General features: G+C 43.3%; 1 protein-coding gene and 1 long non-coding RNA gene across 5 annotated transcripts in view; one reads left to right on the top strand and one right to left on the bottom strand.

Annotated features, from left to right (window-relative positions):
• RBMS2 (RNA binding motif single stranded interacting protein 2) overlaps positions 1-17,873 on the top strand; it is a 68,688-nt gene that overhangs the window by 36,181 nt on the left and 14,634 nt on the right. For 3 of the 4 annotated variants that reach the window (XM_070937828.1, XM_070937830.1, XM_070937827.1), the window contains exons 2-6: positions 5,191-5,384; positions 11,644-11,702; positions 12,914-13,005; positions 14,827-14,984; positions 17,752-17,831. In XM_070937828.1, coding sequence (XP_070793929.1) covers positions 5,191-5,384; positions 11,644-11,702; positions 12,914-13,005; positions 14,827-14,984; positions 17,752-17,831 — 583 coding nt within the window. Of the gene's footprint in view, positions 1-309; positions 408-5,190; positions 5,385-11,643; positions 11,703-12,913; positions 13,006-14,826; positions 14,985-17,751; positions 17,832-17,873 lie in introns of all 4 variants that reach the window. The other variant, XM_070937829.1, reaches the window with a different exon arrangement.
• On the bottom strand, positions 2,928-7,859 carry LOC139312768 (uncharacterized). Its single transcript, XR_011600030.1, has 3 exons — positions 7,774-7,859; positions 6,929-7,165; positions 2,928-3,258 (listed from the first exon to the last, which is right to left on the bottom strand). It is a non-coding gene; the product is annotated as an uncharacterized lncRNA (long non-coding RNA).

Below are 17,873 nucleotides of genomic sequence, written 5' to 3'. Positions count from 1 at the left end.
GCTTTAAAAAATCAGTGGATTTACTCCAAGACTTTATCAGAAAAAGTGAGATGAGACAGCAAACATGCCCAGGCCAACTTAACAATAGCTATAGAGAAAGGCTGCACTCTTTTTTAATTTAGGTTTTCTTTTGGTCAAATTGTTCAGAATACATCTTTTAAAAATAGTGTCAATAGCATGTTGGAGGGGATTGTGAGAAATTATTTGTGACAAATCTGCAATTGTGGTTTATATTACAAATGGAGACAATGGTTTATGGTAATTTTGCCGCCTGATCAATAATTAGCATTATTCCTCCATTGTTAATAGGAATGGGCCTGATGCGAAGATTATAGTTCACAACAACCCCGAGATAACAATCCATTGTTATAGTTTGGGGGACTATGTTTGGACAGAGCAAACATATAGTAAGTCTTCAATATACTGGATTATTCATATCTCAATCAAGTTCAGGCACAGTTGATATATTCACACATCCCCATACCCCATCATGATTTCATCTTATTCAGTTACTGCTTATATTTCCTAATTGCAGGCCAGCTAGCAGTATAAGGAAGAAGCCTCTTGTGCCACTGATCTGGGGCTAAGATTTTAAATATTCAAAAACAAAAGAACAATATACCCTGAATATTATATTAATGGAATAAAGATGATCACCTCTGTCAAAGAGCTAGTGTTTTGTAACTAAAACAAGTACCACTGTGGACCTTCCAAGATATTGGATGGCACTTCTAAATTGGGTAAAAGTCCTGTATCTCAAGCTTGTATATGAATTGTTAAATAATCCCTTATTTTGAGCCATGGAAGCACAGAATATATCAACTGTACATTAAGAAAATTCATGTTTAGCTATTGATTTCTATTTTTTCTGTCTTCTTTTACTGACCACTGATTTGATAGGCTGTGAGATTATTGATTACATTTCGTCAAGTTACCCTGTTTCCCCGAAAATAAGACCCAACTGGAAAATAAGTCATAGCATGATTTTTCAGGATGCTTGTAATACACCCCCCCCAATAAGCCCCAATTAAGATTGTCAGCCAGATGGATGCATTTAGTACCATATTTCCCCAAAAATAAGACCTAACCAGAAAATAAGCCCTAATGCGTCTGCAAAAATTAATATAAAGCCCGGTCTTATTTTCAGGGAAACATGGTAATCTTATTGATTATCCAAGATAACTGTATGTGTTTATGGCTAATAGAAATTAAGCCTGATCTAAATCTTCTCAAATTTTCATGTAATATTTGGTCTTGACTGGCTTTGAGAAAATTCTGTCTATCAGAAATAAGACTCTCAAGTTAGATTTACAAAAGAATCCAAACTCTACTCCAAAAATCAGTAATGAAGGCATGCCAAGGAACAAAGACTTTATCAATATTTTGTGCCCCAAACTCAAAAAAACTTTTGTATCAATCACACAAACTGTCCTACTTTTAGCTTCTTTAAGAAAAGATTCATATAAAATGGTTTATACTCAGGTACCTTGGAAAAAAATCAATTATCAATTATACATATCCTTCTGTATTGACTTTTCTGCCAAATTAGCATTAAAATTTTAATTTAACTTCTTTCAGCATCCAGTCCTAGCAAATCGAAGGCCAGTCTTGCTCTATCCTGGCGAGCAGAACTTAAGAGTGGCCTCCAGGTGTGGCCAATAGAAACAGTAATTCTATTTAGCAGGCAGTTGTTTAGTTTTCCCTGTTTAGAAACTTATGGCTTGGATAGAATTTTAAAACTGTAATCTTAGTATTTTACAGTGCTAAGTAACAGTCAGTGATAGTTAATAAACTTGTATTCATTCATTGATGTCTAAAATTAAATATATTAGACTCATTACGGAAATAGCTCAAATTTTTAGTTGCAACTGAATTAAAATTTAGATATTTAATTCTTTTTATTTTAAATATTTTATTCCTTTCATTTTTACTAACTTATTTATTTAGCCAGTTAGTTCTATATTTTTACAATTTCTAGTTGTTTTATTTTATTGTGGTCTGTCCTTATCCTATTTTGAAATTTAATTTGAGTTGTCCCTTAAGAGTAAAGGTACCATCGCTACGTTAATTTATTGAAGTCAAACCTTTGTTTTAAACTAAGGTTTTAATTGGAAATTTGAAGCTTTAGTACAATGTTCACAAAGGAGTATCCATTATTTATCAATGGATGCCTGTAAATTAAAATATAAATTAAAGTAGTCATTCCAGTTCTCTTTAGTAGATTTATAGCCATGTAGAAATATTCCTTGACTTGCAACCACAATTGAGCAAGAGAGTTGCATGTTACGTGAATTTTGCCCCATTATCTTTCTTGCCCCCGTTGTTAAGTCAGTCACTGCAGTTAAGTTAGTAATGTAGTTGTTAAAGTGAGTCTGGCTTCCACATTGACTTTGCCTGTCGGAAGGTTGCAAAAGATAATCACACAACCCTGGGAACCTGCAACCACTATAAATAAATACATGCTATTTTGCCAAGTGTTTGAGTTTTGATTACGTGACCGTGGGGCTGTTGCAACAGTCATAATGTGAAAACCGGTCATAAGTTAAATGTCTCTGGAGATTCTCAGTCATCCAGGTCATGGTTGTCCCAAAGGTGCTTTTTTTTCATGAGGCAACTGGACTTTCTGGTTTTTCTTTGAAGACGTTTCACTTCTCAGAGCTGAAGAAGCTTCTTGGATGAGAAGCGAAACGTCTTCAAAGAAAAACCAGAAAGTCCAGTTGCCTCATGAAAAAAAAGCACCTTTGGGACGGTCATAAGTTACTTTTTTCAGAGCCTTTGTAACTTCTGAATGGTGGTTAAAAGAATGGTTGTAAGCCGAGGACTGCCTGTAATCAAAGTGTGGTAGCCAAATGAGAAGCCAAAAACTGTTCTGCTTTTATTTTTTAACATGGAGCAGGACACATGTAGGCCGTGGCCTACTTCTCAGTTTCGTATCCATTCTGATTCTGCTTTTCTTCCTTTAAAGCCCCTTCTGATCCCAGCCTATGGCCTCTCTTGAGTGTCGAGCCAGGCCTGCTGAATAGCTGAGCAGTTTTGCAATAGAAGTACTCCACCCCGAGTGTCCCTGTGGGTAGGGCAGACTCAGTGACTTCAACAGCACTTTGCAAGGGAAGGTTGGGAGTGCAGCCTCTTCATGCACAGCCAAACATATGTACATCTGGACTTGTCCTGCACATGCCCCGAAGCGGAGAAATAACTTGGAAAAGCTCCACCTTCTTCCCTTTGCATCTCCTCCTCTGCTTCCCACAATCGGAGGACCTTGTAAAAAAAAAAAAAAGTGCATGAGGAATAACGGGATACAGGGATCTTAGAAAGAGTCCAAACGACCATTTGGACAAGCAAGTGAACTTGACAAAAATCGTAGCTCTGAAAATACCGTACTTAAAAGTAAACCGAAGTATATAAGAATAGGAAAGTGCTTGCAATGAGAATGAACTCTGCTTCTGGGCCTTTAAAATCAGTCTGATTCGCAGATGTTAGCAGGCACTGCTAGGATTATACTGTGAAAAGAATAATCACCTGACTTTTGAAGCTAATGTTGCTTGATGTCTGAATAGATGCAAAATCTCTCCCCTCACCCCCCACTCCATATTGGCCAGGTAACCATTTCAGATATGAATATTATTTGCATTTTAACGTCTCCCAAGAGATTGTCCAGGTTTTTTTTTTTTTAACAAAAAAACCCTTAAAAGATAAAAGATATTTTCACTACAAGTATATATTGGATTTATAGTGTTTAAAGTTCCCCTGCCTCCCCAAATCCTGGAAATTGTATTTTGATGTGCTGTGTATTAAGTTACCGGTAAGTGATGGTTAGTGCTCTTTCTTAGAACTACAAAATTCCCAGAATTATCTGGCAAAGTAAATTTATTTGTATTTACTGCCAGATTAGGGCCAGTCACACGCTAGTGGCAACAGAATGGTGCATCAGAGTATTTGCTTCCTAAAACTGTAGAGATGGTCCCATAAACAAACTTGTATGGACAAGCTGCATCCTTTGGCTTTATAGATCATATTGAACATTAACCACCAGTGGCATTCACACCTTGCATTAAGCTATACTTGATTTAAATCTGGTGTACTGAAACACAATTGGATGGATTTGTATAAGGTGAGAAGCCAGAAACTATGGCTTAACCAACCAGAAATTGCTGGATTTCTACAACATGCTTAAGTCAAACCTAAATAGAGCTTATTATGGTTTGATGCAAGATCACTATATTAAAAGCAACAATATTCAACGGGGCCATCACACTCACCAATAAGAATGACTACGCTAGGCAGAAAGCTAAAGTTCTGCAGCAAAATTGCTCTTTGGGTCCTGAAAATTGGGGTGGTTTTGGGATGGAAGAGCCCTTGTTCTTCTGAAACATGAACGCAAAAGCTCTACGTTCATTGCACAGAGACAAGAATTGTCTGTAAAAAGAGTCCAAGCTGAGAATGTTCTAACCAAATTTACTTGCTGACTTTGATTATGACATCAAAAGTGTCTTGACCAATGATAGCAAGGCTGTTTTTTTCCCCCCTTCCTTTTATACTATCCTCTCTGATGGTGGCAGTGTTTGGGGGCCTTTGTTACATTCAGGGGTTCAGATCCATCGGGAGGGTGGAACTTCTGATCATCCTGGATGAGGAAACCTCCTTACTTCTCCCCTTCCGGGGACTGAAGGCAATTGATCAGGGACCGCTTTGGGGCAGGGATGGGTGGTGTGAGGGGATTGTAGTCCTCAGAGGAGGAAAGGGCTTGAAACTCTCAGAGGAAGCAAAACCCCTCTGCCCTGATCTGATCTTAACAATTGTGTGTTTTAATTGTATTTAACTTGTGAAGGCTTCCACCTCTAGGAAGCAGAACAGAAGAATCCCTTGTCCCAAGGGTCTCTCCCTTTGATGCAGACCCAGTAAGCTGGGGTCTTTGTACCAAAAGGAGACAAGACAATTCTTCTTATCTTCCACCTTTTCAGCAAGGCATTCTGCATATATAACTTGCAGTTTCTTTATGCTCATCATGATGAGAGGTCAAAGTTGCCCGTTTGTGAAGAACTGAAAAGAAAAATTAGACAGTGCAGTGGGAATTCCACCCTGCTCACTGTGTCTCCGTCATCTACAATGGAGCGTTGTCTTACTAGCTGTTTTTGCCTTGCCTGTCCCCCAACAGCCATTTTAACGAGTTCTCTCTCCTTTGCCATGCAGCCTTATGTCTCAGTGGCCCAGCAGATGGCACCTCCAAGCCCCAGTGGCAGCTGCAACAACAATAGTAGCAGCAGCAGCAGCAGCGGGCCAGGTGGTGGCGGAGGTGGCGGGGACCAGCTGAGCAAAACAAACTTGTACATCCGGGGCCTGCATCCTGGTACCACTGATCAGGATCTCGTCAAGCTCTGCCAACCGTAAGTTACCATAATCCAAGAAACATTGATGGTCAATCCTAGGGTTGGAAGTAAATGATCCAGGGGTGCCTAAATGTTGTGTGCTTACAGCTACACATTGGTCTGTGGTATTCTGTTGCCGGTGGGAATTGAACATAGCGGTCTTCTCCAGTACGCCCCCCCCACCCCCCCATGGTGGCACAGTGGTTAGAGTGCAGTACTGCCTGCAATTTGGCAGTTCAAATCTCACCAGGCTCAAGGTTGACTCAGCCTTCCATCCTTCCGAGGCAGGTAAAATGAGGAGCCAGATTGTTGGGAGCAATAGACTGACTCTGTAAACTGCTTAGAGAGGGCTGTAAAGCACTGTGAAGTGGTATATAAGTCGTAAGTGCTATTGCTAGTGCTATGGCTAAGACTTCCTCTTACCCCTACCCTTCATGGTGCTACTGAATGCTATCCACCCTTCCTGAATTCAGCAAAAAAACTACACTGGCATGTAATGTGTATCCCTGTTGCTAATCCCTATCCTGTCTGTACAACTTGCTCTTTCAATCCACTGCAGTCCCTGACTTCCTCCAGGTGACAAGTCCTCACAATCCTAGTGAAGCAGCCCTTGGATAGAGCTGGGGGGGGGGGGGGAAGAAAGAAAATAGTTCTGTAACACTAGTACAGCTAAGGATGAATGAAGTCTCTTGTTATGGCAACATGAAGGCAGTCATGTGAGACATAGCATGTACAAAAATATTTGTACATGTTTGGGGGCTAGTGGCAAGGTTGTGCCTTATTGGATCAGGGTTGGATCAGGCTCTTGGAGAAAGTATGTTCCTTCTCCCTGCTAAGGTAGATGGACTCAAGTGATGTGGCAACAAGCCAAATGTATGATTTACTAAGAAACATAGGCATTAAGCCACTTTCACATCATGTGCCTTATGTTGAAGCCATGAGGTTATCTATGTTGATGTCTGGAGGGCTTCATGGGCCAGAAGGAAAGACTTAAGAGAAAGCAGAAAGAGATTTAGTCATGTCACTAAAATTGAAGACATTTAAGCTTTCCACAAATCTAGAACTCTCAGAGATTCAGTGATCACCCAGCTATTGTGGGGATCAATTCCGGACTGTTTTCCAACAAACCAGGGCAAGTCAAGTTTGCCTACAGATTTAGCAGCTCTTTCTTCAAAAAGATCGGAATCAGGAATGTTTATTATTCCTTTGCCTTATTCTCCTATCTCCTCCCTACGGTTCTTCACCCATTTTCCTTTCCTATCCCTATTCCACAACTTAAACTGGAGCCAAACCTGAAAATGTATGGACCACAGCTTGACATTGTTCTACCTGGGCCATTTAGGATATTTTGGGTGAGAAGTCAAAAAATAAAATAAATGTAAGCACTATCCTAGCTCTTTCTGTCACTTTGGTGAAGGACCATGTCCTTCTTTGTAAGGATGGGAAGCTGGCCTGAATTCAGCCCTTCTGCTCTGGGTCTCCTGAACTGAAGTACAGCCTGAACAGGAAGGTCATTATTTGTAGGATTCAGGTTTTGGAGTGCTGCTATTGCTGTGGCTCACCTGTTTCTTGGATACTCATGGAAATCTGTAATTCAGTGTCCTTGTTTTAAGGCTATCAAAAGCCTAAGATCTTAGTGCTATCTGCTGTATTGAACTCCCACATCTTCCAGAAGCTCAGTGCAATACTCCAACCTTGACTAATAATCAGTGTTGCTTTGGTATCCTCCTGATTTGCCAAAGTTATCTAAACAGTAATGGGAAGGCGCCTGACTCCCAGCTAAAGAGTTCTGAAAGTGACTTCCAGGGGAAAGAAAAAAAGGGAAAAAAGAGTTAGAGGGGGCTAAGTAGAGTGCAGTCACGTACACATTGCCTGCAGCAACATATTGACGTTGTGAAGTCTGTGGCTCCCTAATTGCCTGCCAGGGTTTGCTCTACTCTTCCGTCTCCGAGCCTTGCCTGAAGGAGACGGAGCAAAGCTATATAGTACTTGAAACTAGGAGGCCAGGAGGGGTGGGTGGGCAGGGGGCTGTTCCTCCTTTACCTCAGCTCACCCCAGTCTGGAATGCTGGATCTGGCCCCAAAGCCACACTTGACAAACACGCCTACTTCATACCAGGAATGTGTGAGAGAAGGGATCATGGATGAGAGCTGCAACCAGCGGCGGAGAGCTTGGGGAGGACCAAAGGGAAGGGAAGGAAACAAGTCCAGAGCTTAATACTGGCAGGAGCTGGGATCTGGGAATTCTGGGCGGCATTCCTGATTCTGCCCCTATCTTGCAACATTTGTGTCCGGTGCCCTCCTCCCTTTGTGCCTTCATTCCCACATCTGCAAAGCAATAGAAACTTCCCCCCTCCCTGCATTGGAGGTCTGACCACAACCACAGCATTCAGTATGATTCATCTCACTCTGAAACCCTGCAGCTGGACTCCCCTGAGTCCGGGGCTGGGAGGCGCCAGGACTTGGCTGTTCTTGGCGCCGGTCGGATTTCCTGGGCTTGTCCTTCCCTGGGCAGGAAATCCTGCTCGGGGTGAACAGGAAGCATCGCGGGTGGGGTCAGAGGGCAGCTGGGATGGACTCTGTAGGGCTCAGCACTTGGGGGAGGGGAAGAGAGCCAGAGTCCGCTGGCTATTTTTAAAGGGAAACTAATTCAGGGCTCACACCGGGGTTGGTTTGTTTTCTTTTTTGTAATAGGTTGGAGGAATTTAAGACGGTCTTAGAAAGACTGGACCAAGGAATTGCATGCATAACTGTGACTTCCCTTGCAAGATAGCGATAAGGAAGCTAATGAAGGGGTTTAAAAGAAAAGGGCTATTAGAGCCATTCTTAGCAAATGATTACACCACCAAGGCTGTTTCTAATTGTCCCAGAACTATTCAGAGGATGCGGGGATAACCATTCCCTCTTTTTTTCACTTCCATGGGAAACTGGGTTAGGAGCATATCCTAGTAACCATCTTTCCTGGCCCGGTCTTGGTGCTGCTGCTTTTCCTTTCCTCCCCTCCAGGATTTGTACCTGAAGCAGTTCAAAATTGTCCTTAGCTGGTCCAGAGTTAAAAATCTTACTTACCTCTTAAAGCATTTGGTAAGCTGGTTTTGACACGGGAGGTGTCTGATATCATTCCCTAGCTGTTTGGTTAGTGTTGCCGTGAGGTCACCCCTAAAGGGCGAGATGGCATAACCACTTTCCTCTAATCCCTGGGCGTTTTCTTCAAAAACCTTTCCGCTTAAGCAGCAGGAGAGCTCTCATCCTGTACCAGCCCTCCGATCCCATGTTTGGTGATCTGTATCAGCCTAAATGGTGGGGGTGGGCTAGGCTTCATAGTGAAGCAGGAGAGACAGACAGACAGCCCTCTCTCGGCTGCTTCCCAGTGTAATTTTCCCTGTGAACTGTTCTCCAGGCCACTTTTGAACATAGTTTTCGTGCCCTGCTAGAACAGCTCTAAACCCATATTTGAAATGAGCTTGAGCCAATTGATATTTGGGCTCCCTTTGACGGCACCTGTACAAAATGTGCGTGCAAAACCAAAGCAAGTTTTCACAGGTAGCCCTGCTCACTTATTTAGTCCTCAGTCAAAAGTTGCCTCTGCCTCATACCTCACCCACAAGCATTTTTCCCGCTTCTTAGATTACAGATTAACAGAGTTGGAAGGGACCTTGTAGGTCATCTAGTCCAACCCCCTGCCCAAGCAGGAGACCCTACAGCATTTCTGACAGGTGGCAATCCATTCTCTTCTTGAAAGCTTCCAGTGATGAAGCTCCCACAACTTCTGAAGGCAAGCTGTTCCATTGGTCAATTGCTCTCACTCTCAGAAAATTTCTGACTTTGTGATGCCTGGAGAGGGGAAGGAATAAAAGTCAGTAGAAAACATATTAATCCCTGTTTTTAGTGTGTCGTGCTTGCTTATTAATAAGAACCAGCACCATTTGTCAACATCGTATCTGTGGCAGGATAGAGATCACCAGAGGCAGCTTATGTTATGCTGGTATAGTTTTCTGCTAGCTCAAGGACTGGTGAGAACCTCAGCTGTGCCTTTGCTATTTTAATATTCCCAGCTCTCACCTTTTGAGATTTTAATATAGGCTCCTGTAAGGACAACATTCAGGCTTTTATATATATCTATGGAAGTGTTCTACCACCCAGACTCAGCATTCTGTACTTCTGGGACTGTATTGTGCAAGACTGGAATTTCAAATCTGGTGAGGAACTGCCCATCTTCCAGAGTTTGACATTTTATTTGTAAATTGTAATTAGGAGTGTGCAGTTTTCTTTTCCTTTCAAAGCTAAACCTCAAATATCACAAAAGTCATTCTACCGTGCACAGTATAAATTATTGGACGCACCAACTTCGAATGTTCTCTAGTGCAGAGATGGGTAACCTCAACTAACACAGTTTCTGGAAGTCTACAGAGATTCTCAGTCATCCAGATCATGGTTGTCCCAAAGGTGCTTTTTTCAAGAGGCAATTGGACTTTCTGGTTTTTCTTTGAAGACGTTTTGCTTCTCATCCAAGAAGCTTCTTCATGTCTGACCATGCTACCAAATACTGACTGCTTGATTACTGAATTTGAGCAACACGATTTCCCACCGTTTGGAGACACTCGAGGGTGGAATAGGATTTATATTAAAAAACACAAAATTCCCATTCAAAAATGGAAGTTCAGCTTCAGGCTGGTGCATAGCCACCAGTCTCCTTCCTGTTTGTATCACTGAGCTCTCTGTAGCTCTCACTCCTCAAAAGCCGTGGGGTATGGCTTACCTCACCAAACTGTCCTAGCCTACCGGTAGTCTTCAATTTGCAAGCCCAGTTGGAACCAGAATCTCATTTCTAAGCCAGGTGGACGTTAAGTGAGTCACATCTGAGGGTACAACTTTTTTTTTGGCCACAGTTTGTTAAGCAAATCGCTGCGGTCGTTAAATGAGTTATATGTGGTCCTTAAGCAAATCTGCCTTCTCCCATTGACTTTGCTTGTGGGAAACTGGCTAGGAAAGATGCAAATGGCAACCGGGCGACCCCGGGATGCTACAACTGTTGTAACTATGTGCCAAGCACCCAAATTTTGATCACGTGACTGTGGGGATCTTGTGACAGTTGTAATCATGAAGACTGGTTGTAAGTGACCTTTTTCAGTGTCGTCGTAACATCAAACAGTCACTAAATGAATGATTATAAATTGAGGACTATCTGTAATCCAATTCAAGTGAAATCCAGTGTCACTTTGCCATTCATTTGCTGTCAGAACTAGTGGCCTAATGTCTTTGCAATTGGAAGAGCCTGCAGTTAATTAGTGATACCTCTTTGACAGCTGAGTTATCTATAAGGCTGCTCCGTATCTGTGAACCTATTGGGCTCTTTACTAACCACTGGTCAAGATGGGCCACCCACTCTCACTTCCCTGATGTCTTCCAGCTATATATTCTAATGTCATGGCAATCCATTTGGAGACCCAGTAGCTTTTTCTTTTTATCCCCTCCCCAAAAGGAAGCAACTGATTTGTCAGGTTCTCTCCAAACAGAGGCACCTATAGGTCTTCTCCTATTAAAAAATGCATAGTAGAGATGAGGGCTGTGCTAGATGTAATTTATATTAGTTACCATTTTTTGTTTGTTTCGTTCACCTTCCTGGCTAAGGGCTTCTTCACAGACATGAGCTGTGGTGGCACAGTGGTTAGAATGCAGTACTGCAGGCTACTTCTGCTGACTGCTGATTACCAGCAAGTTTGGCAGTTTGAATCTCATCAGGCTCAAGGTTGATTGAGCCTTCCATCCTTCTGAGGTCGGTAAAATGAGGACCCAGATTGTTGGGGGCAATGGGCTGACTCTGTAAACCGCTTAGAGAGGGCTGTAAAGCACTGTGAAGCGGTATATAAGTCGTAAGTGTACAAATATGTGACAGAGACAGAGATATCCAGGGGACTACACAAATCTGAACAAACTTTTCTAGCCACTTTCAGCTTCTTGGCTGTTATGGTGAAGAATTTACCATTCTTCTGTAGGATATGGGTGGGAAACCAAGGGCCAAATATCACCCGCGAAACATTCTTTTCTCACCAGTAGTGGACCCTGCTTGTCCTGCGGTTAATTGCAAAGCAGCTCTAATTCCTGAATAGAGAAAAACTGTTATTTTTCAGTCATCTTGGGTGGGGGTTTGGGGAAGAGTCAATGAAGGAGAAGTATTTCCAGGGAAGATAGTTAGGACCATTGTATCCATTTCTCAAATTTGCTTTAATTGCTGCGCTTGTTCTATCCCTTACCTTGATGCTTTTCTGTACTTACAGATACGGCAAAATTGTCTCCACCAAGGCCATCCTGGATAAAACAACCAATAAATGCAAAGGTGAGCTCAGCCTGGATTTTCCTCTCGTATGGAGTATATTATGTGGTATCCGCAGGACCTGAATCAGAGTCTGGATAATGTGTGGGGTTTGTTTGGGGGGGGGGTTCCTCAAAGGGGGAGTGCAGAGCTGTCCTGTTCGCTAAATCCTTATATCATACACACCCCCCCCCCCCCGACACACACACCTCTTTGCAGTGGCCTAAGAATTTAATCTCTCCAAAAGAGGGTTTCTTCCTTCCACAGCTTTGAGGCTGGCAAAGTTGAAACCCAGGTAAGGCTGGGGGGGGGGGGGGGCACAGGACAGCTTCAGAATCGGATTCTAGAGCCAAGCATCCTGAGGGAGGAGGGGCTCAGTCTGAAGGTGGGGATGGTTTATTGGCATGAGGGTGATCGTTGTGGGGGGGAGGAGTTGCATTCCTGAAATGCCAGACATTGCTGGGGAGAAGGAAAAAAAAAAGATGGAGCCTCCACTCAGAGTACAAGCTGAAGGAGGAGGAGGAGGGGTGGGAAGAGGAAGAAGAGAAAGGGAGTCCTGCAGTCTGTATGGCTTAACGGTGAGGCAGATCCTCCTTCTCTGGCTTCCGTGCCAATGTTTGCTAACCCGACAGATAACATGAGCCTTGCCCCTCAAAAATGATTGCTGTTTGTGGTGTGCTAGAGGGTGTGGTGCAGCTGAGAATGTAAAATAGGTGGGTGAGGCAGAAGGGCCCTTCTCCTCTGCAGAGGTGAGTCTCTCCGCTACTCACCCGGGCTGTAGGAAGGATCCTCTATACGGGTAGTCCTCAATGTACGGCTGCAATTGAGCCCAAAACGTTATGTTGCTAAGTGAAACGTGTGCCCCATTTTACGACTTTTTCTTGCCACAGTTGTCCGGTGAATCACTGCAATCGTTAAGTTAGTAACACGGTCGTTAAAGTGAAACTGGCTTCCCCATTGGCTTTGCTTGTCTGAAGGTCGTAAAAGGGGATCACGTGATTCCCAGGACATTGCAAGCGTCATAAATATGAGTCAGTTGTCAAGCATTCAATTTGTGACCATGGCGATGCTGCAATGGTCCTAAGTGTGAAAAACGGTCATACGACACTTATTTTCAGTGACGTCGTAACTTTGGTCAGTAAACAAACTGTTGTAAGTCGAGGACTACCTGTACAAGCTGGAAACGGAACCTCCGAGGCCAATAAGACTTACCTTTCCTTTCCTTGAACATTCAGGATATGGCTTCGTGGATTTTGACAGCCCCACAGCAGCTCAGAAAGCCGTGACCGCACTCAAGGCCAGTGGGGTTCAAGCCCAGATGGCCAAGGTAAGCCTTGAGCTGCAGCCCTGCATAGCAGGACACTCCTCACTTCCATGAACAAGACTGGGAAAGTGCCTGACTCAAATCATCACAGTTATACTTCTAGTCCTACACCAACAAGATGCACCTTGTGATTTAGCCCTGTTGACGCAAGACCCTTCTCATAACCTGGCCATGATGGAGATGCTTTTCGCCAGAGTACATTCTCCAGCATTACTGTGTTACCCAGTATTTCAAGGGTACCACTGATGCTTCACTCCATCTGGTTGGGAGTGGTGATGCTGGGGACAGTCCCTACGAGTAGAGCTGGTGGTGAATTCTGCATAAACGTGGGTTTTCTATTCAAGCCATCATTCAGTTAAGGCCTAAAGCAGACGAGCAACATCCACAGCTAACGTACCTTAGTATTATTGGAATGGGAATCAGACTCCAGCTGTTACGTGAGATTCTACCATAGCAGATCGGATTATTTATCCATTAAGTTCAACATCCTGGCCTTGGAATCCCAGAATAATTTCCAGTATTACTCCATCTCACTTGGTCAGGCCATGATTCCTTTCCCAAATTCTCTGGGAAAAGACTACTTCCCCCCCCCCACACACAACAAAAAAAAGTCTTTAAAACTAGAGGTGTCAGTGACTGAAAATAAATTGTTCAGTTATATGATGTATTAATTCTTTTTTAAAAAAACACACTTTGTATCTTGCTGATCATTTTAATTCCGCTTTCCCCAAGCTGGTGCTTTCCAGATATATTGGGAGATGTTCCGGAAATTAGGGTGCTGCCATTTGGTTGGGGTTGGTTGCTTTGAACCAGCCGGCAATTTTGATATTGAAACAAGCTACAGTTCCTCTTTCTCCTCCCAACAGAGAGAGAGAGAGAGAAAGAGAAGAAAGAGAAAGAGAGAGAGAGAGAGAGAGAGAGAGAGAGAGAGAGAGAGAGAGAGAGAGAGAAAGCTTTCTTTAGCAAGGGTCCATGACCCAGTACCAGTCCGCGGCCCTTTGGGAACCAGGCCGTGGCCCCTTAGGAACTGGGCCATGCAAGCGGTGGGCATATGCAGAAAACCATCTTCTCTCCCCTCCCCTCCCTCCCGCCAGTGCCGATCCACAGAAAGATTGGGGTCCACTGTTCTGTAGACTAAATAAGTTACTACTCGAAGTAGAGAGCTCCATCATTGTGGTTCTGTATAAGAAATAAGTAATGCTCTCTTAGCCCAAGAATATCTTCACATTTGATAGGTGGCAGATGTTGTACTCCAGTACTCCAGTAGATTTGGATTTACTAAGAGTAAATTACACTGTAATCTGTGTAATTGGGGAATTACACTGGGGAAACCTGTGATCCTCTACATTTTGGTAAATTAAAGCCATGGCCAGCAGTGGGATTGTCTTTGACAATCCGAGTATATATCTATTTGGAAAGAACACACAGCGTTCCCACATGCATGTAGGGCATGTATGTCATTCCCAGTGTGCAGTTAGCACACTTGTGTATGTGATGTAGCCAACAGGCCATGTTTGCTGCCTCACTTGCTCTCCTTGGATGCTGGATCCTTCCAATGTTTCAGCTTCTCTTCATTCTGCTTCACAGCAGTGAGTCTCCCCAGTGGGGTTGCTCAGAGCAGAAGCCGGGCTCTCTACCGAGATAATACGTTGAGTTCTCTTTATAGATGGAAAGGCCTCGGTATGCCTAGAGAAAGAGAGGCAGCAAGCATCTCAACGGAGGCAGGTGACACCGTTCAGGAAGGGAAGGGAGAGTCCAAAGGAATGCGTCCCCGGGATGGGATGGACTATTGCTAGGCAACAGCCTGACTTCTTGTTTCCATAGCAACAGGAGCAGGATCCTACCAACCTCTACCTGTCAAACTTGCCTTTGGGCATGGATGAGGCTGAATTGGAGTCGATGCTGAAACCATTCGGACAAGTCATCTCTACACGTATTCTACGTGATGCCAGCGGCACCAGCCGAGGAGTTGGCTTTGCCAGGTCAGGCAGGATGGCTGGGACCAGGTTTGGGGATGGTTTGGTTTAATGGTACACTTCTTCAGCTCTACACAGTAGTGCTTGCTTAAAAGGACAAACTGGCATAGCCTCTATGTTCACTCGGGGAACCCTACAAAATGTGATCCATTCACATCCCGTATGTGAGCAAGCACCTTGAGCCATTCCTTTGCCCAAGGATGGTTTTCTGTAGAAATACCTGCACAGAAATTTGCTGGGCTAAATATTCCCTTACGCATGGAGCATGTGCAAATATGCTGAGCGTTTGCAAATATTTCCCTCTTGGTTTAAGGCGATGATGGGCATTTGCCTTTTTACAGTTCCATGCCCTATTCCCTAAGTTTTAGGGTTGGGATAGCTGTAGCCACACTCTTCTTCTGAGTTAGTTCCCTGGGACTACATATGGACACTTGGCTTTTCTATGCAAGTTTTTCTACCTGTCTCTGAAACCGTATTATTTTAGCTCGCTGTATGTTGGGTTTATTACCAGTGTGTCTTTCCGTTTCTCGTTCCCCTAAAAGTGCCATTACTATATCACCAAATGTTCCTAAAAGATTAAGATAGGCTACAGCGAAAGATGGTAGAGTATCAATACTCAAAATGATTCCTTTCCATATTTGGTTGGCAGACAGAAAAAGCTGAACTTCGGTGGGCGCTTCGTCTGTCCTAAAGCCTTACAACATGTGGCTAACTTGTGGGCCAGATGTTTTGATGTGGATTATAAAGCCGTAGGCTACCTCATTTGCTTTTCCCTTGGCACCCAACTGCTGTTCAGTCTTCAGTTTAGCCTTAGGTAGAAGCAAGATTTATTTATTTATTTATTTATTGGTTCAATTTATATGCCGCCCTCCTCCGCCCTTCTCCGGAGACTCAGGGTGGCTTACAATGCATTAAGCAATTTAGATATTTAGATAAGATATTTAGTTAATTGTTTGAGAGGGAAGGGGAGAAAAACTGGTAGCAGAAAACTAGTGATTTAGAAACGGCTTGATGTAGAACAGGAAAGCTGAACAAGGCAGAAGCACCCTTGAGCCTACAGCTTCCTGATTCACAATGTTGTTGAGCGTTGTTGCTAAGAAGGAAGAAAATACATCTGTATGCATTTGGTTCCTAATCCAAGATCACTGCTAAAGATCTGTAGTGTAGAATTATTTTTAGGTATAGGTGTGTACATCCAAGCTGCTCAGGCATCCACCTGGGTGGGCAGTTTAGTTCCACATTCTCCCTTTCCTGAGTTAGTTTGACCATTCTCTTCTGTCTTACATTGCCCCCTACTGGTAGATTGTCACATTGCAGCAGACACTTCCTGGCTCCTCCATATTTATTTCCTTCCTACCTGAAGAAGTAAACTTGGATGTTAGGTAGAATCAGCACCGGTTGATTAATTACGTATTCCTGTTCCTTACAGCTGGTTGTAATGGATGAGGTTGGTCCTCATCAAGAGAGGAGAGAAACTAAAACACTTATTTCTCTCTCTGTCAAAGCCGCTTTGCCCCCCCCCGCCCCCGCTTTCTATCAAATGCTATAGTTCTAAAATATTTTTCCTGAGTCCTTAGATGAAGCATTTGAGAGCCAAAAGGGATAACAAGAAAATGAGGTGTCTAATCATCATAGCAGAGCCATGTGGAAACACAGGCCAGCATTTTGAAAGCTCCTTGAAATATTGGAACTACAGTACTTGGAGTCCTAAGTTAATATCCCGCTAATGATTGGGAAACGGCTACATTTCAAAACCAGTGGATTGGTTTGCAAGTCCAGGTTAATTCTGATGTCAGATTTTGCATACTTGGATTCATTTTTTGTAAATCTCCCCAAAGAATTATAGCTTAGCTATCACATAAATTTTCCAAATTTGATCTGTTGGCTTTGATGAAACTTGATTAGGAGATTCTAGAAGAATCACGCGGATTGTTAATTCCTATCTACCTTTTCCAAACACTGATGCTTATCACAAGTCTCTGAGCATAACAGAAAGTTAAGTACCTGGATTTCTGATTACAGGGTTCTCCCTTAAGGACTCATCCCAATGTCCCTGTCTCTTCCTCTCTGCAAAGTCCTCTAAATCAGTGTTTCTCAACCTCAGCAACTTTGTGTTGATGTGTAGTTGAAGATTTCAACTTCCAGATTTCCCCAACTGGCTTGATGGCTGGTGAATTCTGGGAGTTGAAGTCCACTCATCTTAAAGCTGATGAGATTGGGAAATGCTTCTTCAAATCGAAGCAGGGCCATTTAAAGCACTGCTTCTCAATCTTGACAACTTGAAGATGCGTGTTGACATGAATTGGAATTGACATGGAGCTGTTTTTCAGTTCAGCTCCTCTTCAGTTCAGCAAAGTATATAAATGGATTAATTTCTCCATAGGAATTATGAGTCGGTAATGCTCACATCTAGTATATTTTGAGCTGCAGGTCCCATTGATTAGGAGCAGGTGATCTAGACGTCTTGCTGAGGTTGTCCAATCATCCCTCCTGGGTGTTGCCCATGTCTGAGGGACTTGGAATTCCACAACATTTGTTACCGAGCACATTCTTCTCCCTACCGTGTTTCCCCGAAAATAAGACCCTGTCTTATATTTTTTGGAACCCTGAAATAAGCGCTTGGCTTTATTACCATGTGCTCAAAAGCCCGGCTGGGCTTATTATCAGGGGATGTCTTATTTTGGGGGAAACAGGGTACTTATTCCTGAACAGAAACATTTGGCATTTTCTCCATTCCAGCTTCATGGACAATTTCTTGTCATTGCTTCCCCAGGATGGAGTCTACAGAAAAGTGTGAAGCTATCATCACCCACTTCAATGGCAAATATATCAAGACACCTCCTGGGGTTCCAGGTGAGAAAATACTATAACGGTGTGGGTGAATTGGTCCCTTTC

The sequence above is a fragment of the Pituophis catenifer genome, unplaced genomic scaffold (assembly GCF_029215685.1).
Source record: "Pituophis catenifer annectens isolate HBS135680 unplaced genomic scaffold, rPitCat1.0.hap2 SCAF_2, whole genome shotgun sequence".
Lineage (NCBI taxonomy): Eukaryota > Metazoa > Chordata > Lepidosauria > Squamata > Colubridae > Pituophis > Pituophis catenifer.
This window is presented reverse-complemented; position numbering and strand designations above follow the sequence as displayed.